The following is a 27,885-nucleotide window of genomic DNA, read 5'->3' as shown; positions in this document are numbered from 1 at the left end:
GAGTTAGCAACTGTCTTTCCAGAATATCCACACAGTCCTACATCATTCTCATGTACAGGTGCATCTCAATAAATTAGAATGTCGTGGAAAAGTTCATTTATTTCAGTAATTCAACTCAAATTGTGAAACTCGTGTATTAAATAAATTCAATGCACGCAGACTCATTAAAAATGTTTTTTTTTATTGGTCTTATGGAGTATTCTAATTTGTTGAGATAGTGAGTTGGTGGGTTTTTGTTAAATGTGAGCCAAAATCATCACAATTAAAAGAACCAAAGACTTAAACTACTTCAGTCTGTGTGCATTGAATTTATTTAATACACGAGTTTCACAATTTGAGTTGAATTACTGAAATAAATGAACTTTTCCACGACATTCTAATTTATTGAGATGCACCTGTAGATCTAGTTATTCATAACGGTGATGTTTTTGTTGAAGACGCTCATGAATAGTTATTATTTCCCAAATGGCATCTTAACGTTCCACCGAACCACTGCAAAATGAAACTATCTAATTCAATCTCAGCACTTAGTGGCCGCCGTATCTGGTGTTCAGTGATCAATCACATTCATAATTTACGGCTTCTGCAGCGCGAGCAGCCTGCCATCGAAACAACAACTCGTTAGAGGGGGAAATATCATATTTGAGAGCATTACTGAAGATACAGCTAGAAGAAGCACGTAAATTGTGACAGGTTAATGATCTCATTGCTCTACTGCGATCAGCGTCGGTCGGTTCATCCCGCTCTTTGCACACCAAAAACGCCTTCTCGTTCTCGAAGCGCGTGAGTGACGCAACTGAAGCTGCTGTTCTGTTTGATTTTCCCTCCCCCTCCGTGGGCTGTTCCGCTTCCATCACTTGCCTCCCCCCGATTATAGCTGTTTCTCCTGTCTACGAGCAGGCGACTAACATGGATATTGTAAATCAGGTAGGGCATTCGGGTTCAAAATGATTTTAGTATATTATGTCTGTGTTTATATGTATATGTTTTTGTTTGTCTTTCAGGCAGGCATTCATTGTATACGATAAAGATGCGCTTAGAAATGATGGTGGAAAATTCTTATAGGGAGAGGTGCCCTGCTGATGCTGTCCGTCTGTTCACTGATACAGTATTTCAAGGGGCTTTCTTTCGTGACATCCTATATCTTCGTTTTAAACACATGCATGCCGTTATGGTTGATGTAGAGTATTTTATACAGATCTGATGAAGCGCTCGATTTGTTAGAGGGTTGTGATACATGCAGTTATTATACATTTACTAAATGCACGTTTATTGGTATGATATCAAATTATATTTTGTAATTTTACATTTACGTTTAATGCAAAAGCGTAACATCAAAGGGAATGCACGAGGCCCTTTATCACATGAAGATAACGCTCGTAGACAAGCTTTTAAAATGGCAGCTGACTTCCATCCCAATACTGTGACTGTGTGACTTTCAGCTATAAGCCCAGGCCCTTCTGTCTCATTATTATTATTATTATTATTATTATTATTTATTAATTAATATTAGGCAATATAGGCAGGGATCGAGAAATCGGTGTCTACTGAATATGACACACAAGCATATATTAGTTATTGATGCGTATATTTACAGAACATTATCTGATGCACATTTTTGCAAGGGGATGTAAACTGCATTCGTGTGTAGGCCAATATTATATATTGCAATTAATAATTAAATAGCGTAAAGAGGAGATCTAAATCGTTGATCGATTGATTTATTTTTGTATTTGCATGATTTAAAGGAGGACCATCCTCACGGGCAAACAATGGTGTCGTGTAAAACCGCACCTTCCTACGTCACTATGTCCGAATAAAATCAGTATCACAGACCAAATGTCTGATGAGCACATATTTCCAAATATCAATAATGCCATCATGCATGAAGCAGAAAAACGGTCACATTTAAGCGCCACATTTAATATATTTGTCCTCAATTAAGGGCCTTGCATTTTCCAGATTGCTAGAGCCATCGTTTTTTAGATTTTGGCGTGCAAAATGGTTTCAGAAAAATTTAAGCGCCACATTTAATATATTTGTCCTCAATTAAGGGCCTTGCATTTTTCCAGATTGCTAGAGCCATCGTTTTTTAGATTTTGGCGTGCAAAATGGTTTCAGAAATCTCTGTCGCTTGCTGTTCGGAAGCTCTGGGGCTCGGAGATGGCGGTGACGCGCGCGCAGGCGATCTGGCCATGGCTCAAGGTCCTCGAGACTCACCTTCCCTTCCTTTGCTTTCAGCTTCAGAGATATAAAGAATTTATGACTTGAAATAATAATTTTCGTTTCCTCCTGTTACTGCTTTGATAGGTTTTTGTTTTGTTCTTTCGACGATGGCTTTTCAGTAGCAGATGCTATGCGTAGGTTTCACAATCGCTTCAAAATAAATTGACTCTTATATGAGCGATGGGGCCTGTTTGTGTTATGAGTCATCGTGGTGAAGACGCATCATCCATAACACTTTCATCTATCTATCTATCTATCTATCTATCTATCTGTCTGTCTGTCTGTCTATCTGTTTGTCTAACGTTTTTCAAATGTTGTTTTTTTGACAGTTGGTTGCCAATGGGCAGTTCAGGGTGCTGAAAGTCCCTTTGGGCTTCATCAAAGCCTTAGAATGGGTAAGTTCTAATTTATATTTATGTATATATATATATACATAAATATATATATACATAAATTAATTTACTTAGAAGAACTAGAAAGCACAGATGTCCATCATGTATTAAAGCTGAGAAGCGACATATCCTATATCCAAACATGGTGAAATGATACTGTCACTTTTCATATGATCTATATAATATATCTAAGACATACAGTATGTAAAAACTTCAACTTGTTAATCAAACATGCCTACATATGGAAGCATTCAACACCAGTAGACTTAACACTTCCTGCACAATACGCAGTCTGTTGCAGCTCGAATGATTTTCTTTTTTGGTTTCTATATGGTCAGTAATTTCCTCAGCTTGTCCAAAGACTATAGAATACCCGGCTTAAAGGGACTTTGGCTTGGTTTAGGAGCTGGATTCTTAAAAGCTGTAACTGGTTACCATTTTACCATAAGCTTACTTACTACTTTACACATACAGTAGGCCTACACATCCCAGAGGAGATTCAGTTTAATATAACTGTAACATAAAAACATAGATTTGTGTGTGTTTGAAATCTAAATCACTTGTAAATAAACTGGCAGCAGTAATACATAACATTTAAGTAGGCCTACAACATATGCTAGTTACGTAATAGTTCCTTTTAAATCATACAAATACACTTAATGACTTATTTTAATACATTTTATTGAATTATTTTGTGTTAAATAGCACCAAGGTTTCTATTTCACTTTTGAAGCAACCTAGTAGAAAAATTAAGGAGGTTTTACCACAATCATTTATGATGTTCCTGTACTGTGTAATTTGACATTTGAACATTTTATATTATATTAGTTTATTTAAAAGTGCAGTATAATTTTGTAGCTGTTGTGTACTGCCTTCATTCAGGCAAGGCCATGCCATGGCCAATATAATTAACGTATATAGCCTACACACAATTACAGTTGGAAATATGCTTTGTTTCTGAATGACCACAGTAGAGATATCTGCTATTATTTTAATAAACGTTTAAATCTGCTCCAGGGTAAACGCACCGTAAACACACCGTGAACGCGGGAGAACACGCACAATTGCAGAATATTAGTGCCCTCTATTGGTCACACAGTGCTTCTTCACTTTGTACAAAGTGAAAATGGCATCAAATAACAGACTTTATGGTAAAATGTTGAACAAGACCACATTTGTATATCTGTCTGTACTCTCTCTTGCAGTAGAACAAGCAACATTCTAATAATTCAAGATAATTTATCTATTTATTTAAGTAATACAGAACTGTTTGGACGTATTAAAATTCTCCAAATCAGCGTTTTTGTGTATAATAACTTATTTAATAAGCTTACTTTTTGATACATTTGCTCAGTTTAATTGATTCACTGAACCACGAAATTCAGTTTAGTTAATTTGGGTTGGTTTCTGTCTGGGATCAGTCTTTTCTGGGCTTGGTAATGTGAGCTGATATGATTTTGTTTGATTTAGATCAGATTTGATTTGTTTGGTCTGTCTTGTGTAGTGTGTAGCCTGCCTGACTAATTATTTAATTGTCTCTCTTGGACCTTGTCTGGTCTGGTGGGTACTAGGCTATGTGATTTGTTTTTTCTAACACGAGTTGTTAAGGCTTTTTGCTTTGTTTGTACAATAATTGCATTCGTATGTATTGTTATGGTTAAGTTACTCAGTTGGTTATCAGTCTTTGTTTAGATGTTTTTGTTCTCTTGGCCTCATTTGACTTGTTTGGTCTGCCTTGTTTAGCATGGTTTACTGTGGCTTGATGTTTGCCTGTTGTTTTAGTCTCCCGTGATGTTTCCTGGGTTCATAACAGAGCCCAGCTCAGCTATATGACAGATGGCAGAGTATCTCAGTGAAATTTAATAGCTTCATTCTCCATTCAGTCCCTCCACCAGGCAAAGTCCATAAGTCATCTCTATGACTCTTAATCCTGAAAGGAAAAATAATGTGCTTATGTCCATGTCAGGATGCTGGTGTCACATGGTGAAAGATGCTTTCATTTGGTTTATTTAGTCTGTATTTTAATTGCATTCATACACACCTCCTACAGTAAACAATGTTTATGTGTAAAATATGACATTATCACATTTGCACCAGTCTTCACAAATTTCAGTCCTGATGTGTGAATGTGAGTCTTCAGATGAAAATGTATAGAAAGCATTCTGTTTCTTTTTTTCAGTCCCAAACCTTGACCTTAGTAGTCAAAACAACCTTCTAGTCACTAAAATATGTGAAACACTTGTTAAGCAAAGAGAAGGTGCTAGCAATGGCTTGTTTCATAAATGCATGAACTTAAAAAATGTATACCTTGAATACATTTGAATAAAAACACCTGCCAAATGCATAAATATAAACCTCTTTTCCAGGTGTTTGCCATCTTTGCATTCTCCACCTGTGGGAGTTACTCCGGCTCCTTCAGGATGAGCGTGGAGTGCAGAAACAGATCAGACAGTGACCTGAAAATAGACGTGGATTTTGAATATCCCTTCAGGTACCTCTGTCTTTTTAGACCTGTGTGACCATATCAAAGTTTTACTTGTTCATCAATATGCATTTACTTTTTCAGGAACAGCTTTTAATGCAGTACAAAGTCAGACCCTCTTGTGCTTTACTTGGAAGGGTTTTCAAATGATCCCCTGATCATTTGCGGTTTTTCCTTTTTTCCCCTGATATGAGGGTCCCACTTCCTAAAATATAAACACAACTATATGCAGTATGTAAGACCCTTTTATACTTTGTGGGAAAATTAGTAACGTTTTTTATTACTGTTATGTAAAATATAATATTTTATAGCATCATGTTATGTTTAAGATACGTAAATATTTTTACGTTTTTTAGCTAAAAATACGTAGCGATTTGTACGTTTTAAACATTGAAATACGTCTAAATTGTACGTTTTAGCATTAATAAAAACGTACAAAAGTGTACGTTTTGTGCTTGTAAATGTTACGTATTAATACCTACGTATAAACATGAGACCAGGCTGGTTTTATTCATATTATGAAGATCTTGATTAAATTCTTTAAATGTTAACATTTATTTGTTTAGTTATTTCCCTGTTGAAAAAAACAGCATATGCTGGTTAGGTATGTTTTGAAGCATGGCAGCTGGTTTGAGCTGGTTTAAGCTGGTCCTTAGTTGGTCATAAACTGGTTTAAGCTGATCCTGAACTGGTTATAAGCTGGTTATGAGCTGGTTTAAGCTGGTCATGTGCTGGTCCTAAGTAACGTGCTCCTGCTCAGGACAAGCTCATAACCAGCTCAGAATCAGCTTAAACCAGTTCATGACCAACTAAGGACCAGCTTAAACCATCTATCTATCTATCTATCTATCTGTCTATCTATCTATCTATCTATCTGTCTGTCTGTCTGTCTGTCTGTCCTTTTTTTTAATATACAGTATTTTTCTCTGAACCCCATTTTGAAACCTGTTTTATTAAATTCTAGTGCTTCTGAGCACGTAGTGTTAAAGGGGTCATATGAAGCACACCTCGCTTTTTCAGACTGATGAGCTTTGTAAAAATCGACGCGTTTCAGAAAGGCAGGGCATAGAGGAGAAACAATAATGTACAGTATGTGGAAAATAATGTGTTTTTTGAACCTTAAACCGCATAAACACATTTCATTACACCAAATACACAAAATAATGTTCTTTTTAGCAACATCATATGACCCCTTTAAGCGTTTAAGTAGCGTTGTCTGTAATCCCAAGTACACTAAATATGTAATTTTTTTTCCTTTTCTTCATGGTTCATAATCCAAGGTGAACTGTTTCTCCAGCCCATTGAGATTTGGTATAGTAACTCTAAATTAGGCTAAATTGTAAATGTGCTGAGATGGCCAGCTTTGAAGGTATTATTGTTCTCTCAGTAACCCTGTTCCCCTGTATCTCCTTCAGGCTACATCAAGTGTATTTTGATGCCCCTGCCTGCAAGAATGGCCAGACTGAGCGTTTCTTCCTGGTTGGGGATTACTCATCCTCAGCAGAGTTCTTCGTCACCATAGCCGTTTTTGCATTCCTGTATTCCATGGCAGCTCTCAGCATCTATGTCTTTGCCTTTGAGAAATACCGCGAGAACAATAAAGGACCACTGATTGTAAGTTTTCTTCTATAATACATAAGCACTAAGGTAGCAGTTTGTTAAAACCTTGGTTCACCCAAAATATTAAAAATCTGCTATTATTTACTCAAATTAGACCACCGTAGACATTGAAGGGGACAAGTATAATTAGAAGTGGCCAAATTGCCCCCCCCCCAATATTTGAAATTCTTGTACTGCTTTGCTGCAATCCATTAGGCAGCGCTCTGTTTTTTAGAAAAGATTTTAAAAAATTTATTTTTAGTCTGGTCCGTCTCAGTGGTCTAACAGCGGTTGTCAGTGCCAAAATGACTGAGATAGCCAATCAAATCAAAGTAAGAAGGGTTTACTGTTCACAGTAGCAGAGTGTGAATTCCAGCACCAAGCGTCAGTTTTAACGTTGAGAGAGCGAGGTAAAATGGAAGTAGTGAAACATTTAATATCTGACTGTTTTACGATAGAAATGTTAAAAAAACCAACAGTAATATCCAACTTGACTTTTTTTCTCAAAAATGGCCGTTTTGAATTGGAAATATGATATAATTTACATTATTCGTGCAATTCCTAACTGAATGTGACGAGACAAGAAATGTTTTGCATTTTCGACACATTAAGGCAGACAAATAAGAGTGAATGTGAGCATATTTGCGAATAGTTCAAACTGATTGCTTTTCTACTAGAATTAGACCTAGCATTTTCTTCAACATTCTAAAAATCTTCAAGAGATGGTTATGGCCTTGATATGGACTACTTTCGATGCTTTTCTTTTGTTTTGTTTTTTCTTTTCTCTTTGATCTTATTGGCCCTTACTGGTCACTATGAGCTACAGATTTTTTTTAGCATTGACTTTGTAATGACATGAGGGTGTGTAAACAAAGATAGAATTTAGAATTCTGGGTGAATTATTGATGTAGCAGCTCAGTGTCTCATACAACACTAGACTATATGGTAACACTTTAGAATACTTTTCCATCGTTAATGAATAACTTCACAGGAACAAATGACTAATGCACTATTAACATTCTAGTAACTACTATTAACTAACTAACTAATGATTTAGCAAGTAATAGCGCTCAGTTAAAACTGGTAGTTCACTATTAGCTAATCAATAACTACTATTTTTTCATATATCCTGGAGAACTACTAAGAAGTAATGTATACAGGTTCATAATTAATGTGAATTATACATAATGTATGATTAATTCTAAAGTAAAGATCATGCTAACCCACTAGTAATGACTCAAGTATGACCAAATCCTTTTAAAGGGGTCCTATTATGCTTTTTGACTTTTTCAACTTTAGTTAGTCTGTAATGTTGCTGTTTGAGCATAAAAAAAATCTGCAAAGTTACAAAGCTCAAAGTCCAATTCAAAAGGAGATATTTTATTTAACAGAAATCACTTTTCAAAAACTACAACGAACGACTCGTTTGGACTACAACGCACATTTTCCGGGATTTGGGAGACACGCTAGCTTTCCCAAGGCAGACGAACTTAGAGTGGTTACAATCATCCGGGTTTAAATCGCGCTCAAATTGGTTTGATTTTGACGCAATATTTACACTGAAGCTCGCAGGTGGCTATAGTAAGGGGCATGACATTTCCCGACCAGGCGCCGACAAAACAAAATCAAGACTTTGTAAAAGAGCATAATAGGACCCCTTTAAAGGAACTACTAATTACTTGGATCAGTATTCTAAAGTGAAAAGCATGACAACTCCCTAATTTTGGCTGATGTCATCGTAAGCTTTTGAGATAAGGTTTTGGATAGTAATGACTTAAGTGTTACTACATCCTTCTGAAGAATTTACTAATTATTTGGATCAGTATTCTAAAGTGAAGATCACGGTAACCCACTAGTAATGATTTAAGTGTTACCAAATCTAGCAAAATGAATTACTAACCAGAACCTTGCAAAAACCTCAAAAGTTTACAAGGATTTTAGTAATTACTAGGGAGTTATCATGATCTTCATTTTAGAATACTGATCCAAAAAAGTTGTAATTCCTTTAGAAGGATGTAGTAACACCTGAATAATTACTATCCAATTCTTTACAAAACCCTCAAAAGCTTACAATGATTTCAGTCATTACTAGAGAATTATCATGTTATTCACTTTAGAATACTGATCCAAATAATTAGTCATTCCTTCTGAAGAATTTGGTAATACTTGAGTCATTACCAGTGGGTTACCATGACCTTCACTTTAGAATGAATTATACATTATGCATTATTCATATTAACTATGAACCTGTATACAGTTTTTTTAGTAGTTCTTGGGGAGGTATGAAAAAATAGTAAATTAGTAAAAAATTACTGATTAGCTAATAGTGAACCACATTCGACTAAGCACTATTACTTACTACTTTAATCAGAGTTTCTTGTTAGATACTAGTAGCTACTAGAGTGCTAATACTGCGTTACTCATGTAGCGAAAACATGCCATTAGGTCGTAAATGCATCTGGTCTAGCAAAGGTGTCAGAGTTGCCATGGTAACCAGTGTCCTGGGCCTCGTTCACAGACATCTTGGCACCCAGTATGTTTATTGGGTGAGGGGTCTGTGAATGTTTGTTAATCTAATGAATAATTGATTTGTTAAATCAAATGAAAAATGGTGTGTCTGATTGGTCCAGACGCTACACTCATGTGTTCTTGTGTAGTTCTTCATTAATGATGGAACAGTATTCTAAAGTGTTACCGACTATATATTTACGTATAATTCTATATAAATAATACGATTGCAGGATTTTGGTGTGACGTGTGTATTCACCTTCATGTGGCTGGTGAGCTCGGCAGCATGGGCGAAGGGTTTGTCTGATGTCAAGACAGCTACAGACCCAGAGAAGGTTCTAGATCTGGTCCCTGCTTGTGAACAGGAAGGCAACCGCTGCCGTGAAGTTTACGACCCCGTCATGTCTGGTCTTAATACTTCTGTGGTGAGTCAGTTCTGCTTGGCCATACAGGAAATTCCCTTACTGATAAAAATTAATTTTTATGCAGGTCTTCCAATGTCTCTCTTGTGATTAGAGCAAACTTTTAAATTGAATTATAAACCTTATTTTTATTTACTTTTCTCTCCAGGTCTTTGGCTTCCTCAACCTGATCTTGTGGACGGGGAACCTGTGGTTTGTATTCAAGGAGACCGGGATCATCGCACCATTTATGCGCCAACAGCCCGCTCAGGAGAAGCAGCCCGCCCCTGATTCCTACGGGCAGGGAGGTTATGGGCAGCAGGACCCGTACGCCGGCTCCCAGGGAGGCTACCAGCCCGATTACAGTCAGCAAGGCTACAATCAAGGTGGAGACTACGTTCAGGGTGGATATGACCAGCAGGGGGCACCCACCTCCTTTTCCAACCAGATGTGAGTGGAGAAATATCTGAGGAAGCAGGAGATGGCTGGTGAGTGGCTTTGATATGGTTTAGTTGGTTAGTGGTTTAGTATTGGCTGATGTTTAATCATGCCTGACCACCTTTTTTTTTTTTTTGCTTTTAGTCTGTTTTTGGCATCCCTTTTAGCTCACTTAAAGTTAATCTTTAAACCTTGTCACTTAAAGTGAATATTTAAACCTTAAATCCACTTGTTTACTACTAAATTTCATATTTATTTAGACAAAATAGAATGGAATTGATCAGTTATTGACCCGAATTTTAATTTCAGGATAATCTCAAATAGTGTGTCTCATTGTCTCTCCACAGAAAGAAGTTGATCGTGTGACTCTAGCAGTGTGGTGCCTGAATCCTACCCACAAACCCACACTTCTCCGTTTGTGCGTCTGTGCTTACGTCTGTGAAAGATAAGGGGGGCGGGAGGGAGGGAGGAAGGGCAAGGGGTCTAATCCAAAATCACATATAGATGGGAGGGGGATAGAGCGGAGGAATTTTAATGTGCTGTTTATTATTGTGATGTATACAACTAAAAAAGTTTGATCAAATTTCAAAACACTTGAATACTGTACCAAAATATGAAAAAGTCTATGAATCCTATTGCTATATGAATTTTGAATTGATGATGTTGACAATAGTAATGCTAAACTTGAGAGAATGTATTTGTCTGTGCTGTATAGATATCGTTATAAACGAATATATATAAATATAAATATTTCCTAAGGATATATATGGGATTATTCCACTGTAGTCTAGTTACATTTTGAGACCCTAAATAAATATAATAACAATAACGTGAAAAAATTCACAAAGCCCCACAGAATTTGTTCCTTGAAATGTTTACCTCTGGTGGGTCGTGGTTTGGTACAGTTTGTTCCATTTCTATGTTCACCTCTTTTGTTGGGTATTTTGTTGGTTTTTATTTCTTCATGGGTGGGATGGAGCACTGATGTGACTGAGACTGAGGCGGTGGGGAGCATCCAGGGCTCATGGAGGGACCACATTATTTCAACCAGCAAGCAAAACGGTCAAGGGTATCTTAAAGCATTTCTCATTTCCTGACTGAAAATGTTGACTTTGTTTAGTTCTCTCTCTTTCAAATCTTTGTCTTGTGAAAAGCACATGCGTTCTCAGTGCAGAATTAGCGTGGTTGTTCATGACACAATGCATCTGAGTGCTGTGTTGATGTAGTGCTGTTTAAGTTAGAGGATGCTAAAAATCGATATATAAATATATATATGGACTGGGGTTTTGTTTGTGTTGTGTGAGCACCGGATAGAGAGATCAATCCTGTGTGTTGAGATGTCAGTAATGTAGATATACGTGCCAGTTTCAATTTCATCAATATTTTCTTGTTTCCCTCTCTCAAAAGCATATGCATTATCACAGGATTTAAGCCTGCGATATTGAGGTATATTTTCAGATGTACATATAAAAATATATATAAAGTACCTGCTCATTCTTTAAGCGATATCATGAACTGCTATAGTGTGAAATTCCCATGATTTGCATCAAAACATCACCGGAATGCCAGTTTAGATGATTTTTCTGCTTGATCAAGCATTCGAAATGCAGATGATCAGAAATATCTGGTGTATATGATAGCTCGACCTCTCGGCTGGAATCAAGGGGGTCATTTAAATTAGCTGCAAAATGTATCATTTGAACCATGTTTATGGCAGGTTAACTGATGTAATAAAGTCTTTAAAGTTATTGTTTTGTATAGTATTTAAACAGTATATATGAAAGTCTAGCACTTTCAGATGCAAGGATGCTGAGTATTAATCTTATTAATCTAGTAAATGCACCAGATTAGTTTTTTCCCAGAGTTGATCATCGTTTTATTTAGGGCTGATGCAGCAGATGTTGTTATGATGAGATCCTTTATATTATTGCATGATCAGATGCTCATAATGCAAGCTTACCCAGACTTATAACTATCTATTTGATATTTTTTCAGACTATTTAATTTGCCTGCGACTTTGAGGAAAACCAGGTTTCGCTTTTGGGTAGAAGGCCAAGGGCCTGCTAAATGTATTAGCGTGTCTCTCCCTCCCTCATTCTCTCTCTCTTTCTCTCTCTTTCTCTTCCATTCTCTGCTCTGGCCCACTCTTCCCCTCTTCCAAATTAATATGCTACTCAACTTCTCCGTTGTTAGTGGTGTTTGATATGTCTTGTGAAACTCTCGATGCCTTTGGGTTGTGCTGTATTTAATGTGTATGATATATTCTTAGCGTTTATGAAGATTGATGAAAATGTTTATGACCATGCTGAAAACTCAATCACCAAAATTATCCAGAAATTCGGTTGTATTGTTCTATGGAATCCACGAAGGAAATTCAATAAAGAATAAGTTATCCTGTTGAAAAAAAAAGGTATTTGTTGCTTCTGTGATTCAATCATTATAATTTTTGTTGCTTCTATGATTCAATAATTACAATCAAATAGGATGTTGTCTATTTTATTTTTATTTTTTTGCAAAACTGAAAATCAGTTATCTATTTAATGATAACGAAGAACAAATGATTATTTCCTCATATAAATAACATAATGCAAAATGTTTAATGTTATGACTTTATAGTAAACTGGAAGACTGAAAATTTCAAAATTTTTGTGGTGTTGTATGAATAAGGGTAGAGCATCCGGTCTCGGGAAGGAACACTTGATAAGTTTCACTTACTAGTAGGGTTGCCAGACTTGTTGTGTAAGCATACACACACACACACACACTTGTGCTTACACAAGTTTTCATTAGGAATTGGGCTGCTTTTGATACGCATAAATTTCTCATTTGTTAAATTTATGTTGTTTACTTATGTCAAATACTTAAATATTTAATAAGTACCTTAACCAATAGGACTAACTTAAATTAATCACTAATATAGACTGTTGCAAATCAGTTTTTTTCACCACCAGCATGTTTTCTCTACACTGCAAAGGTGGGACAGATGCTGCATCTGACATACCTGTTTATTTACACAGACTGTTTTTTTATTATTATTTATGGCTTTTTATTGATAGGATAGTAGTGAGACAGGAAACGAAGTGGGAGAGAGAGAGGGGAGATGGGATCGGGAAAAGTCCGCGAGCGGGGACTCGAACACGGGACGCCCGAAGCGCAATGGCGCTATATGTCGACGTGCTGCCCACGAGGCTATCGGTGACGACTACACAAAGTGAAAATTGCATAATGTAAATAACCTATAAATTAAAAAAAAACAACAAAAAAAACAGGAACTCAGAGGGTAAAACCAAAATATGACTATAATCAATTAAATCGATGATTATCGCTCTTGATATTGTAATAATGATCATTACAGTTTTTCTCAACTGCTTAAACACACTTGTCCACTCAGACATCACATTTTCAAAACAATTAACACACATGCTGAAACTGAAGCACAGTGGTGGACAGTAATGGAGTAGCTTTACTTCGTTACTGTACTTAAGTACATTTTTCAAGTATCTGTACTTTACTGGAGTCGTTTTATTTCGAGTAACTTTTACTTTTACTTCACTACATTCCAAAGCATAAGATCGTACTTTTTACTTCACTACAGCCCACTGAAATGATTGAATGCAGACACATCAACATCTGTGTCTCTATTTTAGGTTAAAAAAAACCGAAACATTAAAATAACACAGACTAATTAAAATAATTCATGCGTGTTCATATTCCCCACAGCCATAACGTTAACAGTTTTATTAAAATGCTACGCATTTAGCTTTGAGCAGTAGGATTATAAAAAATATGTGCTAATATAAAATTAAATTAAGTAGACTATATAAAATTGCAGAATAAATCTATCTATCAGTACTTTTTTACAAATTAATTTATTAATTCAATCAATCATTACACAATGGACAACAAAATACAAAACACAGCTATCAATATGAAATTACACTGTTCAAACTCAGAGGTGTTGAATATAGTTTAAAAAAAGAGGAAACTTGAGGTTGAAGCTGGCTTCATCCACAAATTAATTTGTGATGTGCCCCGTGAGCTTAAAAGTACATTATTCTCTAAAAAAGCAAAATCATAGAGCAAATTATTCCAGTTGCATGTAACTGTATGGTATAACATTGCATTACAATAACAAATCCGAACAAAGCATATCAAAATTGACATTATGACAAACACAAAAATGGGACTGATGAAACATCTGCATTACTGTAGACAAAGTTCGTTCTGCCAACAGGGCAATACAGTAAAACTGAAATACACAGTGGTATACAGTAACATTGTGACTTACCTGTTGTCATTTTGAAAAAAAGCCTGGCAATAGATGCCACAGTGCTCTGACTCAGAATGGGTTGGACCCTTTGTCCAGCCTCTCTAAAGGACAAGCTATGACTGATGACATGGTCAATAATTGTTGCCTGAATTTCATTTGAAACTTGATCTGTATTTTCTCCTTTTACAGTAATGCAGCTCCTCCACCAAGTATGCAAACTCCTCTTTCTCTGGCCCTCTGCCATGCTCTCTTACTCTCCTTCCATGCCTTTGGTCTCTTTGATCCATACTTGCAAATAGCAGGACAGAAGTGGAATCTTTTATAGAGGGATGAGGACTGATTGCTGATTGAAGAGTTGTGCAAATGAGTTTCACACAAGTGCACTAGAAATTCATAATTATGCAAGTACTTTCTATCAGCTGTGAATAAATGTTTTCCTTTTGTTCAACACAGTGAATCCAATAGAGTTTGGGGTCTTTCAATGAGATCTGTAGTGACTGTTTTGACAAAGGGTGTGAAAAATGTGTGAAACAAATGAAAAAGTGTTTTCAAGAGAAGACTTCTGCTGTGCTAAGAATGTGATGATGAAGATCAAGTGGATCCCAGTTTCATTGAGCATGTCTTAGCAAATGAGAAAAACTGTAATTTAGATTAATACTTTTTTTTTTTGCGGGGGGGGCATATTCATTACACTGAGGTGCAAAGGGCAACTTGTTATGCACAAATACTCAGACCCCCACCCCCGCAGCTACAGAGTGAAATGAGACCAAATCTGCTGGAAAACCGCAGACTTGGCAACAAGCAGCACAGCAGCAGAGATAAAGATAACGGGAATCTTAAATGTGTCATTCACTGTTACTCTTATGGGTGTGAGTTGTATTATGTTGTGCAATAGATGTAAGTAATTCATTTCGTCTCTACAAAAGCATTGTGAAAGCATCCCTTCCGAGCGATTTATTCAACAGATTCTTTTCAGGTATTTAATGCATAAAACATATCCCAGGTTACGATTAGGTTTTTAAATCATTTCATATATTATAATATATTTCATTTTATTTATTGGTTAATTGTATATTTAGTTAGTTTTATGTATAGTATAGTTTTATGCTTAACAAGTTATAAAGTTTTGTGAAGTTTGTTGTAAAGTTGTAAAGTTTGTGGCCTTATTACTCAAAAGGTAACGTTAGGCCATTTTTTCTTCGTGCTCTCGTGTTCTTCGTGTTTAAAGATGAAATATGTAACCTTTTTGGTTTTAAAATACAGCGCTTCCTGTCTGCATAACTTCTTATCTCTTTTTGACTGCTCTGTAAAATAACAAGTAAAATGCAATTTGATATTGCATTAGTTCATAGAGAGAGAGAGAGAGAGAGAGATTTAGGTTCGTTATAAAACAGTAACATGTAAAAATTGTAACAACCTCATTTTTATATAGTGAAATGTAATTATTTTGACTGTTTGAGTTTTATTAAAATTAACCATTGGTCTTCTTCCATTAGCATACATTTAGATCATGATAACGACAGTTAAAACCACACCTCAATACCATGATAAAAATGTAACTAGGCTATATGGTTTCCAGGTATTTGTATGAAAAACAGTGACCTAAATACATTTTCTATAAATGCACAAATGCTATAGTTTAATATATATATAGACATATTAGAGGTTTTTGCATCTGAACTCTTCATGTTATTGATGATATGTTATGAACTCATGCAATGTCAAAGTGCATTTATTTATGCATGTTATTTAATATTGTATCTTAATGTATATAATTACGTTTTTTTTTTTGGAGCGTTATGCACACATTGTCTGTTACTGTACCTGCTTCTTTATTATTTTTAATCAAGTTACAGGATCAAGATGGTAGACACAAATGAAGATAACCAGCCATTTTCAGCCACTGCGCAAAACACAAAATTCATCTGGTCACCAAAGGGGATGATTTTAGCTCTTGAAATTGTAAGTCTGCCCAGAGTTAGAAAAGTAGTTGATCAAGATTCATGCTGATTTAAAATTAATAATGTACTAATCTGATTGGTTTAAAGTAGTATTAAGCATAATACTTTTATTTGATACATTTATTACAAGCTGTAGGTGATTCATCTTGAACAATTGTGTGTGTGTGTGTGTGTCATGGGTCAGAAAAATGCATATATGTATACAGTACTTTTTTAATAAATTATTTTACTATTTGTTTTAATAGGCTCTGTGTGCCATTGTGACTATTTGTAAAGCAGTTTCCTTTGAATGCTACTTTTGGGGCTGCATTACAGAGCTGGTCTGGGCCATTCTCATATTCATCGTTTATGCCATCGACCTACCTACCTACATGCACCTATCACTGATGTATTTCCAATGGCTGGTAAAAAATATTTGTGTACTCGATATTGGATTATCTTTATTTATTTAGACCAATTACTTGCCCACCATGTTATAAGTTATAAGTTTACTCAATACCTTTATTCTCAAGCTCTTCCTTTACATTTTTTACTGAAAAAATACATTTAAACAAAGTCATATGTTCTCCTTCATACTGTAGGACTTATTCAGAGCAATCACAGGATCAGTCCTCCTTCTTGTTACTTCTCTTATCTGTCTTAGCTGGGGATGGGAAAGTTCCGGGGAAGTTGCTGGTTCGGTGAGTAAATTGGCAAAGACTGCATTTGTGGCTGAAAGGATAATCTTAAAGTTATCGGTTACTCTGCCCCGAAATGAATATCTAATGGTGTTGCTGTCAAACTCTCTGAACACATTTTACTAAATTAGATCCTAATGTACTTTTTAGTGATTATAAGATATGGTATGTATATGAACGATTGATTTTCTTATTTTCTGTTTTGCATTTTATGACCCTTGTGCTTTCACCATTGTTTCTTTCACACTTTTTTCATGCTTGCTCTTTCTTTAAGATTTTTGGTTTGCTGGCAGCAGCAGTGCTTGGATATGATGCCTTTGGCATAATCAAATACATTAAAAGTCTGAAACAGCAGGGGGCGACTGTGGCTGTTAGTAAGTATCAGCACCAACATTCCTCAATAATCACTATAAAGTTATATGCAATGTTTTTAAATGTCCTTTCCAAATGTTAGAAACCCTTAAATAAAGAAAACATCTTAGAACTTGGATGTTGGTTTCACAAATACACAGAAGTACAGGTCCAAAAACATCATAATCTTCTTTCTGTGCAGTTTTTCTTCCGTTTTTGCCAGGCTTTAATGATACAACAGCTCAACTAATTGTTTTACATGTTCTGTTTTCCTTCCCAGGTGTTGTTATGGTCCAAAATGTGGTTTACTGAATACAACAGGAACTCCTAAGTTTTTCACATACTGTATGTTTACAGTTGATAATTTTGTATATTTTTGTCATTTCTTGTTAACATCTAAAAATCTAGATTAAAATGACCAATTTTCAAATATACTTCATGTTATGACCTTAAAGAGTGCAATTATTAGCCTGTTGCATATTTTCTGTTGGAGATCAATAATACACAGTAATATACAAACCTCATAAACTAAAAATTTTTTAGATTTTAACATTTTATTAAGAACCAGCTTTCACAAAACCATATATAAAGGTACAAACACAAAAAAGAGTTCAAAAGGTTGTGTTCCCAAAATGCTAATTCACCTATATGAACACAACAGTCTCTAATTTAAAAAGCCCTACAATAAAAAAATGGCAAAGACAGACATCCAGTTCATATAAAAAATATTCACAATAACAAAGAAAGACATTTAATACACTTAACCCTAAAATCGCTAAGTAAAAATGAATAAAAGATTAAAAATAAAAAAAAGAACTATAAAAGAAAAATGATTAAAAAAAAACATAGAAAACAGCAGCACCACAGACTGGGAAGATTGATTTTCAACACTGATCCTACCATAGATGTTGGCAAGAAAAGAGTCTCCTGAGAAAGATACTATATAATAGTATCTGTGAGTAAAGACTGTCTGCACATTATAAAGTGCACTTGAATTACTAGTCACCTCTGTACTGTGTGGGAACTGCAAACTGGTCTCCTCTGGGATGGGCCGGTTCTGTTGTATGTTCTGCCATTTGTTGTGTTGCAGCTAAATTGTCCCCAGCTATCCTAGTAGACCCAGATGTTCCAGTGCAGTTTTGGATGCTATCTCTGAGCTCAGACAGCTGGTGAGAATGGTTAACAAGGGTGCTATTTACATGAGACAGATACCCATCAGAGTGTCTCTCCAGCTCTCCTCGAATTCTTTCTAGGTCGTCAGCCAGGTGTGCCAGGCCTCCACACTGACCCTCCACACGAGCAACACGACCCCCGACTTCAGTCACCTCTTTCTGGACACCCAGAGCAGTGGAACGGCAACCCTGGAGCTCTCCGGCCACTCGGCGCCGCAGATCCTGGAGTTCCCCTTTCAGACGGGTCAATTTTCGCTCCCCAGTACCCAACATAGATGCCTGTCGTCCCACCAGCTGAACCACACCCTTCACCTGCTGCGCAAGCCTTTCTTCTCTTTCTTGCCAGGTGAAGTTGGTTTGGCCGACCTCTCTGATCACAGAGCCGAGAGACTCTTGCAAGCCACAGAGAGACCTGTTAACGGAGTTCACGCTAACTTTCAGCAGGGTCACCTCACCCTGAAGACCTGCCTCCTCTTGTTTCTCTGCCAACTGGACAAGAAGATTATGTAGAGTGGCGTTGAGGTTGTTCAATCTCTCTACTTGTAAATCAAGTTTCCCATTCATTTCCTTGTGGTTGTCCTCACTTCCCTCATCCTCAGTTCCCAAAGGAGCGACATATCCTGTAAGAACAGGCTGTGGAACACAAGATGAAGTGCACATGACCTCTATGGATTTGAGCTGTTTCTGTAAACGGTCCAAATCGTCCTCAACTCTTCTTCTGAGCGATTCTACTTCTGTCTCCAGTGTGGGCACAGCCTGACCCTCTAGTAAAGTTGGTGCTGTGACATTACCTAGCTCCTCCACTCCTCTTGTTTCTCTGCCAACTGGACAAGAAGATTATGTAGAGTGGCGTTGAGGTTGTTCAATCTCTCTACTTGTAAATCAAGTTTCCCATTCATTTCCTTGTGGTTGTCCTCACTTCCCTCATCCTCAGTTCCCAAAGGAGCGACATATCCTGTAAGAACAGGCTGTGGAACACAAGATGAAGTGCACATGACCTCTATGGATTTGAGCTGTTTCTGTAAACGGTCCAAATCGTCCTCAACTCTTCTTCTGAGCGATTCTACTTCTGTCTCCAGTGTGGGCACAGCCTGACCCTCTAGTAAAGTTGGTGCTGTGACATTACCTAGCTCCTCCACTGCAGCCAAAAGACGACTTTCAAGAGCCTTAAGCTTCCCCTCCAATTGCACCTCCAGGTTGCTAGGCCGTCTTTTGTTAATGGTTGCTTCCTCTTGATTTAGTGCAATGTTCATCTTGGATTCCATGTAGCCCAGTCGGCCTTCCAACATGCCCTCTATATGGTCCTTGTGTCCACCAAGTTCAGCACGTAAATGAATTTGGGACTCATTGAAGCCACCCACTGACTGCTCCACATAAATGAGCCTTTCAGTTAGACCTGATATGGCAATGCAGCAACCCTCTTCAGGCTCCAGGTCTCGAAGCTGAGCCTGCAGTTTTTGGAGTTCTGTCCTTAATCCTATAGCCCTTATGTCTAGGACTTGCTCAATTTGCTCTTGTCCATCCAAACGTTCCTCCTTGCACTGAAGGCGCACCTCTGCCATACGACCCTCGCATCGCTCCTCAGCACTCTCCACACGCTTTTCAAAGCCATCTAAGATGGCCACCCGAGCGTCGCTCATTTTGGACTCCACCATTGTCTCCAGGGCCTTTTGAAAGTGAGTTTGTGTAAGGTTCACTGACCTATTTGACAGTCTTTGAAGGGTGTTGTTGTGACCCACGACTGCTCCTCTCAACTCTTCCATCTCAGATGCCTTTGCCACAAGCTCTGCTCGTAGCTCTGAAACCTTTTCAGCCAAATCGACCAAGTTTGGGAACTGCCCCACCACATCTGAACCCTCAATATCTGGTGCACCTCCAGGCAGATCTCCAAAACCCACAGAAGAGTCCCTGGACAGGGAAGGAGCAGCGATAGGGCTGGGTCCTGCAGAAATGAGAGCAGTCAACATTCGGTTGGCGTCTTCACGGAGGGAAACACGCAAGCTGTCCTCCAGGCCTGTCACTGTACCACGAAGAGTCTCTAGACCAAGAGAGAGTCGCTGCACATCCTCTTCTATCCTATCCAACCGCTCATCTTCGATACTGTTGTCATCATGATCTGTGAATGCATTATATTTATTTAGTTAGTCTGAACACACTTGCAGCTTTATATTGTACAAAGAAATTATGACTCTAGAAAACTGTATATACTAGAGTGTGTAACTGTAAAATATAGCTCATTTACCTTGGTTTGTTTCACTTCCACCAGAGGGCGCCTGTGCATTGGGAACAGGCTCTGTCTCACTATGTTTTGGTATAGAACTATAGTGATCTGGCTGTGGATTCTGGTAGTCTGTGATTGGCTCATTCTCTTCTGGGATTACATCATGGCCAAGATCTTGAGGCTCTGGCATCGGTTCAGGATAATCTACTTCCAGTTCCTGGTGGTCTGTAGAAATTTCAGCTGAGGTATCTCGGGAAGAGGGACCAGTATTGGGGCCTGGGTATTCATTCACGCCATTAGGTGGTGTTTGAGGTTGATTCCAGGGGTTTCCATTGAAGCTGGGATAGGGAAATTGGCCTTTAAATGAAGGCACTGGACCCTTTTGAGAGGGATTGGGACCTTTAAATGAAGGCATTGGACCCTTCTGCATAGGCCCGGGACCCTTCTGTGCAGGCATAGGCCCTTTAAAAGAAGGCATAGGACCCTTCTGTGCAGGCATGGGCTTTTTAAAAGAAGGCATAGGACCCTTCTGTGCAGGCATGGGCCCTTTAAAAGAAGGCATAGGACCCTTCTGTGCAGGCATGGGCCCTTCAAAAGAAGGCATAGGACCCTTCTGTGCAGGCATGGGCCCTTTAAAAGGAGGCATAGGACCCTTCTGCATTGGCATAGGTCTTTTAAAAGAAGGCATAGGACCCTTCTGCATTGGCATGGGCCCTTTAAAAGTTGGCAGAGGACCCTTCTGCATTGGCATGGGCCCTTTAAAACGAGGCATATGACCCTTCTGTGCAGGCAGTGGTCCTGTGAATAGGGGCCTTGCTTTCATTCCATATACCGCAGTACAACCAACACCTGCATATCCAGGACAGCATTTCCACTCCAGCTCTGTCATAGTCTTATATGCAACTTTATACATGGGTTTGTAGTACATGCGATACCTGTAAGAACAGACAGGGTGTCAAAATGAGCTAAATCTAACAAATGCATTTTTTATACAAATATATATTTATATACAAATGTATGACAGTTAAACAGTTATTAATAGCTTACTTTATAGTTGGGCATTTCTGACCCCAAGCACACTTGTTGTACTCTGGCTTCATGAAGGGAGCCGCTCCATCCTGAATAGTGAACGAGACAGTCTTCTCCACAACATATGCACAGTGGTTCCTGAAGAGATACAATTATATAACACTCAATCATTGAAGTTGTCAATAGCAAGAAAAACAAATATTCCCTCTCTCTCAACACTGAAAGAATCAGCTATTTGCTGTGCTGTACACAATATGCTATGTTACCTAAATAAATGTTACCTAAACCAACCTTTATATATTAACATTAGCCAACCAGTAGTTAATAAAAACTAACAATCAACAGAATTTCAACATTTATTTATCTTGGTTAATTTGTACATATATTTTAACATTAAAAATTACATACACTAACATTGTTTTATAGTTCCACTAACAATTACAGAATATATAATCACATTAACAAAATTAATCAATTCTACATAAATTATCATTGTTGTTGGTGATGATACCTAATGCATTTACTAATGTTAATGTAAAGATCTCATTGTAAACATTTTTATTCTTTATGAATTCACCACATTTGAGGAGATTTATGATAGCACCTCAATGTAAACCAAACATATTGCACCCAACAGTAATACCAAACTGGAAAATGTTAACTCAACAAGTATTTATTGTCTACAGGAAGAGTTGGACATGTGGTCTTGTGTCATATTTTCTTAACTACGATCTTAAACAGCATCTCACATGATGTTGGAATGGAAGATTCCTTTTTATTGAAATCATTTAGTAACATCCAACAGCTATTTCACCACCTGTGCCATCAATTAAGAGAATGAATATTTCGCTCATGGATACTCACTTATGCCTGGCTGTCGGTTTTGCTGAGGTGTACAGTGGATGGGGTCCAGAGTAGAGGCTGTATCGGTTTGGCGCAGGTTGAAATGCTGCCACAGTCAGAAAAGAACTCCAAAAAAGGAGAAAACAGTGCAAATTTATCTCCAATAACATGATGTTTGTATATTATCAATGCTGGGGAAAAACTAAGAAACCACAGAGGGAAATCCCTCTATTCCACCAGAACAGTAGCTAAAAAAATTCTTCACCAAAAATTGAGCATAGACCTAAAAATTTACATATGCCTTGTGTTATGTAATAAAAGTGTGACACTAGCTAGTGTCACATCTGTCCATGTTGGTCTTAGTCAATACAAAAAAAAAATCTCAGTGTCTAAAAAGGACACTATTTGCTCCAGTTGTGGTGGTGATGCTGAGATTCCTGCAGACTGTTGGGACTGAGAGTTCTGGTCACCTCATAAAACACCGGACCACCTCATTTACATAGATCCACCTACTATGCCACCTAACACAATTTACACAAAGGTGCTATTTTTGAGACCTGATCCACACAGTACAAGTACAACAGTGATGTTCAAAGGTTTGTAGGAAAGACTTAAAGATGGATAAATAATAGTAATAATTGTGAGTACGAATTAAATAATTACAAAACAAATCAGGGTCAATTAATAGTAATTATCATCGACTGATATCAGTTTAAAAGTGAGATCTTGCCTTCTGAAATGTCTGGTGTCATGATGTCACATTTGATTGCGTTGATAATCTAGTTATGGGAATGTGTCTTTAAAACCCTTGGCCTGATGTAAAGTGTCTGATTATTGGCCATTTTTTGAACACTAAATGATATAGGAGCATATGGCTCTGCACATAATCTAAAAAAGCATATGGACTCACTAGCTGCAGGCTGCAGTCACATGCTCACACACACAAACACAGACACAGCCATATGGAACAAATACAGTTTAACTCAGATAAACACTGAGAGCCGGACTGTAAATACTAACGATTACTTGGCAATAGCAAAATAGCTCTAATGAAAATTATACAATGTGAAAGAGAATCTTTCCTGTTGACCATGCTTGTCCCATATAGGATTAATTGCAAAGCTGAACAAACGAACAATCATTGAAGTAACCGCTCCTTTCTCTTTATTGCTATGACATCTGTCCACAGTACTTGTATCCATGGCTGTCGCTATGGTAGTGGTCGAGGTCTGTGGTGGTGTTGCAAACTTTGAACTATAGGTCTGGGGATAAAGTGAGAATTCCAAACACTCTTTACTACTCATAGACCTTCACATAATTCTACTCATAGTGAAAGTCACCTATAACACACCACCAGCAAACACACACAGTACCTCAAACCTCGCCTCTAAAAAACCACAAGGGCAAAACACACCATGCCTTTGTTTAGTTGCAGTGGCTAATTAGCCAACAATGTTTACTCTGTTTCCAAGGGCTGTGCTGCTCTAATGTGGAGGGTCAGGAGTCTGTATAAACAGTTTCACATTTTCACTTTTCCATATTTGCAAAAGCTCTGCTGATGTAGTCATGCAGATCTGAAATAAAGAAATCTGTAAATCACTGTTAGTATGACTTAAAAACTGAAAATAAAATTGAGTAAACGTGTTTCTTCAATTTTGGACAATTTTGACATCAATCTGTAATCAAAAAAATTACAGATTGATTAAAATTAAGTTTGGAAGTGATATTTACATTAATTTCTTCTTTATGTACATTATTTATTTATTTATTTACATCTATACTCAAAAAGGATTTGATGATGATGATGCTTGGTCAGTTTACTTAATTAAAATGAGCCAATGCAACTTCATTCTTGTACATTTTGTGACATTTCATTACATGGTGTGTGATCCCCTAAACTTTCTAAAACAAAAGTTAACTTATTGCTGTTGCATTGCATTAATTATTTTTTGGCATTAATAGAAACAGGGCTGGGCATTTCTAGTTCCCAGCATGCTTTGCATGGGACTGGATATGGGGATTAATTGTTTAAATGAAGTCTTATTTAGCAAAATGATACAAATTGCCAATGTTTAATTGTCTGTAATATTCAAAGTCTGTCAGATTCAAAGTCTAGGTCTGGGTGAAGTTATAGACGGTTATTAATGTGCCGCTCATATAAAAAATAGCAATTTTAAATCTGTTAATTTTGCGGTAAAAAATTCAGACATGCTCATATCATTCCACACTCCCTTTTTTTCTCAAAAAATAAAGAAATTTCATCTCAAATCAATATTTCATGTCGATGTCATTAACAAAGCAAAGACCTTGAGGATGATTCAAACCTCTGCTTCACGTTGGTGTCCTGATCACCCTGTCTTGGTTTATTATGTGTGTCTGACTGCTCAGTATCCTTTAAAAATGAACAACTTTGTAAGTGAGGTCTTTTTAAAAGACCATATGCCATAGCTCTGGCTTGTTTCAAATGGCTTTCTAAAGAAATGACTCCCGAATGTTAAGTATGTTTGTCTGTGTGACACCACCCTTATATCATTCACCAACTGTTTGACAAAACATGCACAGTATGTTGTTGGCACTGGCTTTCCACTACCACACCGGGCACACATACACCATTCTTCACAACCACCTCCACCCAGGAGGTCCACAGGACATGACATCACAATGAACCAGCTGTTCAGGCCTCAAACTCTCATAATGCTGTTCTGTATTCATTAGTGGGCTGAACCTGCATTCATCAGGTGTAATGATGTGTTACACCTCAAGCAGGGTGGAGCCCTTTTCATTTCAATCACAATTTGCACCTTGTAGAAGCCAAAACTAGTGAATGATTTAAAGAGCACAAAACATGGTAAATAGGCTTTGGGGTGTGTGCGGGGTCAAATGTTCATTTTAAGGGGACAGAAACCATGAGCAAAAGTTTTAGTAAGGCCTTTGACATGGATAAAGATGTATTATTTCTCTTTAATTCTCTAGCATTTTTTCCGTTGTCTTTGTCTGTTAAAAAATTAGCACCAACCATCCACATTCAACTCCTAGTGGTGAAATCAGTCAAGTCAACGGTGTGTTTGTCTGCTCAAGACTGTTATGTTTGGTGTGAAGTGTGGCTGATGCCTGGCACATTTCCACCACACTGAAACTTACAGAAACAAGACTGAGAATGTTTGTTCTCTGTCCAGAACCAAATCAGTTTCTTCTCTTTTCACCAAAACTGCAAGACAAATGTATAGAACTCAGTACAGAGCTTGGAGTAAAACTTTCTTGGATTCACTATCATCTCAACATCTCATCAAAAGTTTAAAGTTTACAGATATTATATCAAAGTTTTACAGATATGATACTGAAATTTAAATCATAAGCCTGTAGGCTACTCCACAACAATATTTCTCAAATACAGCAATTCAGAAAGATGAAAAGAAAACATCTCAACACAACAGAGAAGCAAAACAGAGAGAATACTTTAGTAGAGATGGCTAATTTGCCCTCAGATTCTATCAGTGATGCTACTTCACTTTCATACGTGACAACACTACTTAAAGTCAGACTCTCCCCCCAATATAAATCCAATATTGGATGTTATACTGTCACTGTTATCATTTTAACAGTGATGACAGAAATGACAGAAGGATACGATTTTTTTAAGTGCTGTTCAGGGCCATCACTTGAACTCTCAGGGCCCAGGACAAGCCTTTATAGATGGAACCCCATGGCCCAACAAGTAGACTACTATAATGTGCAATCACACAAACATAACATTTCAAGTTTCCCTAGTCAGTTATCATTATTAAATACACTTCAAATGTGTGTATTTCACATGACTAACATTTGTTAATTAAGAAGAAGATTTTTATTTAAAGCAAATTATCTGTCAGTGTATAAGGTATACTGATGGTAAATTCAGGTTTGCCCACATATGAATGATTGAATAATTGCATTTTTGTTAGTTTTAAAAGTATTTTTTGAGAGTTTGATTTAAGCTGATAGACCTATTGTAATTTTAACTGTAAGGTGTTTTAAAGTAGTGCCTGTGTGTATATAGGCTGCAAACAACACACTGATGTCTAAAAGTGCCTGAATGGTTTGAGGACTGCATGTAGGCCTACAGTATTCGGTAAAGTTTCTCGAAATTGAGTGCTGAAGTTCTTTCTTCTGACCCGGATGTTGACCGATAACGTGCAAACAACCGCGAGGGTAATTTGAATGGGTGGCGTTAAGCAAGTATAGTGTAACGACGACGCACAACTTAGCTGTATTACCTGTACTTAAAAAGAGCCCCCTGTCCCATTTCTTATATTTTTTAACTTTTCAAATCGGACAGTCCTTCGCTCCCGAGATCTCACTGGATAGAAAAATATCCACCGACTGAACCTCAGGGGATGCAGCTGGTTATTACGTGGGTACTGTTTACTTTATTAATGCATATTCCGGTGTAGGTCTGATACTCACAGGAGGACTGTTTTTGCAAACTAGTAGCAAACCTACAAACTTCTGCTCAGAACCCGTACAATGGGGTTTAATTAGGCGAGGTTCTTGTTGAAGATTTGCTGAGAGAATTGAGGTGAAATGCCTCCCTCTAGTGTTTATATTGCAAGAAGAAAATATCTAAGATTTTACAATCGTTTTATAAACATTAGTGTAGGATATAATACAGGCATTTGTGCATAATTCTAGTCAATAAAGCTAACAATATAATGATTTTAAATTATTTTCCGAATTTTTATGAAATATTTGAAGGGTCACATAAATACATCCCCTAATGTGCATGTTGCCGTTCACATAATTACAGGCTTTGCGTTCTCTCGCTGGGACGTGAGAGAGAATCAGACGACTGTTTCTCACGAAACACCCCTTTGGTGACAAATATAACGATTAGAAATAACCTAATACACGATGCTAGGGGGTTCCACATGAATTGCATATTTTAATTACTTTTTAAAAATGTGTAGATTTAAGAGTCAATTTAGCAAAGCCCATTTTATATAGGTTGCGTGCGATCACATGATATTTATTTATGATAGGCTATAGGCTATAACATACTTGGTATGTTTCATTTATTTTATTTAAGAGATCGTACATTTAAAATATATTACATACATTATGTAATAAAGAGGCGTTTCTTCACAAAATATGAAAAGCTTCATAACAGAGCTGGTTGAAGTGAACAGTGCGCGTGGGCAGGCGTCAGTGTGAGAATGAGCAGCGCGCGATGTGTGTACTTTCATATTTTACACTGTCAAGCGCGTGAGTCGATCACTACACACTGGATGTGCCTGCTAAAGAAACACCTTTCAAGGCACCCAGGGCGGAAAATGGGACAC

General features: G+C 37.3%; 3 protein-coding genes across 3 annotated transcripts; 2 read left to right on the top strand and 1 right to left on the bottom strand.

Moving 5' to 3' along the window:
- The first annotated feature begins 659 nt into the window (after nucleotides 1-659).
- sypa (synaptophysin a) lies at nucleotides 660-12,455 on the top strand. Its single transcript, XM_016542301.1, has 7 exons — nucleotides 660-927; nucleotides 2,556-2,621; nucleotides 4,985-5,109; nucleotides 6,516-6,714; nucleotides 9,441-9,632; nucleotides 9,778-10,096; nucleotides 10,394-12,455. The coding sequence occupies exons 1-6, from the start codon at nucleotides 910-912 to the stop codon at nucleotides 10,060-10,062; spliced, it is 885 nt and encodes a 294-aa protein (XP_016397787.1). The 5' UTR covers nucleotides 660-909; the 3' UTR covers nucleotides 10,063-10,096; nucleotides 10,394-12,455.
- A 2,787-nt stretch (nucleotides 12,456-15,242) lies between these two features.
- plp2a (proteolipid protein 2a) lies at nucleotides 15,243-17,617 on the top strand. The gene is made up of 6 exons (XM_016542118.1): nucleotides 15,243-15,292; nucleotides 16,167-16,278; nucleotides 16,523-16,681; nucleotides 16,859-16,957; nucleotides 17,229-17,328; nucleotides 17,586-17,617. Exons 2-6 carry the CDS (start codon nucleotides 16,180-16,182, stop codon nucleotides 17,615-17,617), a joined length of 489 nt encoding a protein of 162 aa, XP_016397604.1. The 5' UTR covers nucleotides 15,243-15,292; nucleotides 16,167-16,179.
- Nucleotides 17,618-18,303: 686 nt separating this feature from the next.
- emilin3a (elastin microfibril interfacer 3a) lies at nucleotides 18,304-22,740 on the bottom strand. Its single transcript, XM_016542182.1, has 5 exons — nucleotides 22,592-22,740; nucleotides 21,746-21,865; nucleotides 20,720-21,633; nucleotides 19,604-20,593; nucleotides 18,304-19,268 (listed from the first exon to the last, which is right to left on the bottom strand). The coding sequence occupies exons 1-5, from the start codon at nucleotides 22,738-22,740 to the stop codon at nucleotides 18,304-18,306; spliced, it is 3,138 nt and encodes a 1,045-aa protein (XP_016397668.1).
- Between the last annotated feature and the right edge of the window lie 5,145 nt (nucleotides 22,741-27,885).

The sequence above is a fragment of the Sinocyclocheilus rhinocerous genome, unplaced genomic scaffold (genome assembly GCF_001515625.1).
Source record: "Sinocyclocheilus rhinocerous isolate Xijiao unplaced genomic scaffold, SAMN03320098_v1.1 scaffold1600, whole genome shotgun sequence".
Taxonomy (NCBI): Eukaryota; Metazoa; Chordata; class Actinopteri; order Cypriniformes; family Cyprinidae; genus Sinocyclocheilus; species Sinocyclocheilus rhinocerous.
This window is presented reverse-complemented; position numbering and strand designations above follow the sequence as displayed.

Coding starts and splice junctions, on each gene's coding strand:
- emilin3a (XM_016542182.1), bottom strand. CDS start 22,740: ATGTTATTGGAGATAAATTTGCACTGTTTTCTCCTTTTTTGGAGTTCT. Junction 21,866..22,591: donor AAACCGACAGCCAGGCATAA/GTGAGTATCCAT, acceptor GTATCTCTTCAG/GAACCACTGTGCATATGTTG. Junction 20,594..20,719: donor TGGAAGTGAAACAAACCAAG/GTAAATGAGCTA, acceptor ATGCATTCACAG/ATCATGATGACAACAGTATC.
- sypa (XM_016542301.1), top strand. Junction 2,622..4,984: donor TCATCAAAGCCTTAGAATGG/GTAAGTTCTAAT, acceptor CCTCTTTTCCAG/GTGTTTGCCATCTTTGCATT. Junction 5,110..6,515: donor GATTTTGAATATCCCTTCAG/GTACCTCTGTCT, acceptor TATCTCCTTCAG/GCTACATCAAGTGTATTTTG.
- plp2a (XM_016542118.1), top strand. CDS start 16,180: ATGGTAGACACAAATGAAGATAACCAGCCATTTTCAGCCACTGCGCAA. Junction 16,958..17,228: donor CCGGGGAAGTTGCTGGTTCG/GTGAGTAAATTG, acceptor TCTTTCTTTAAG/ATTTTTGGTTTGCTGGCAGC. Junction 17,329..17,585: donor GGGGGCGACTGTGGCTGTTA/GTAAGTATCAGC, acceptor TTTCCTTCCCAG/GTGTTGTTATGGTCCAAAAT.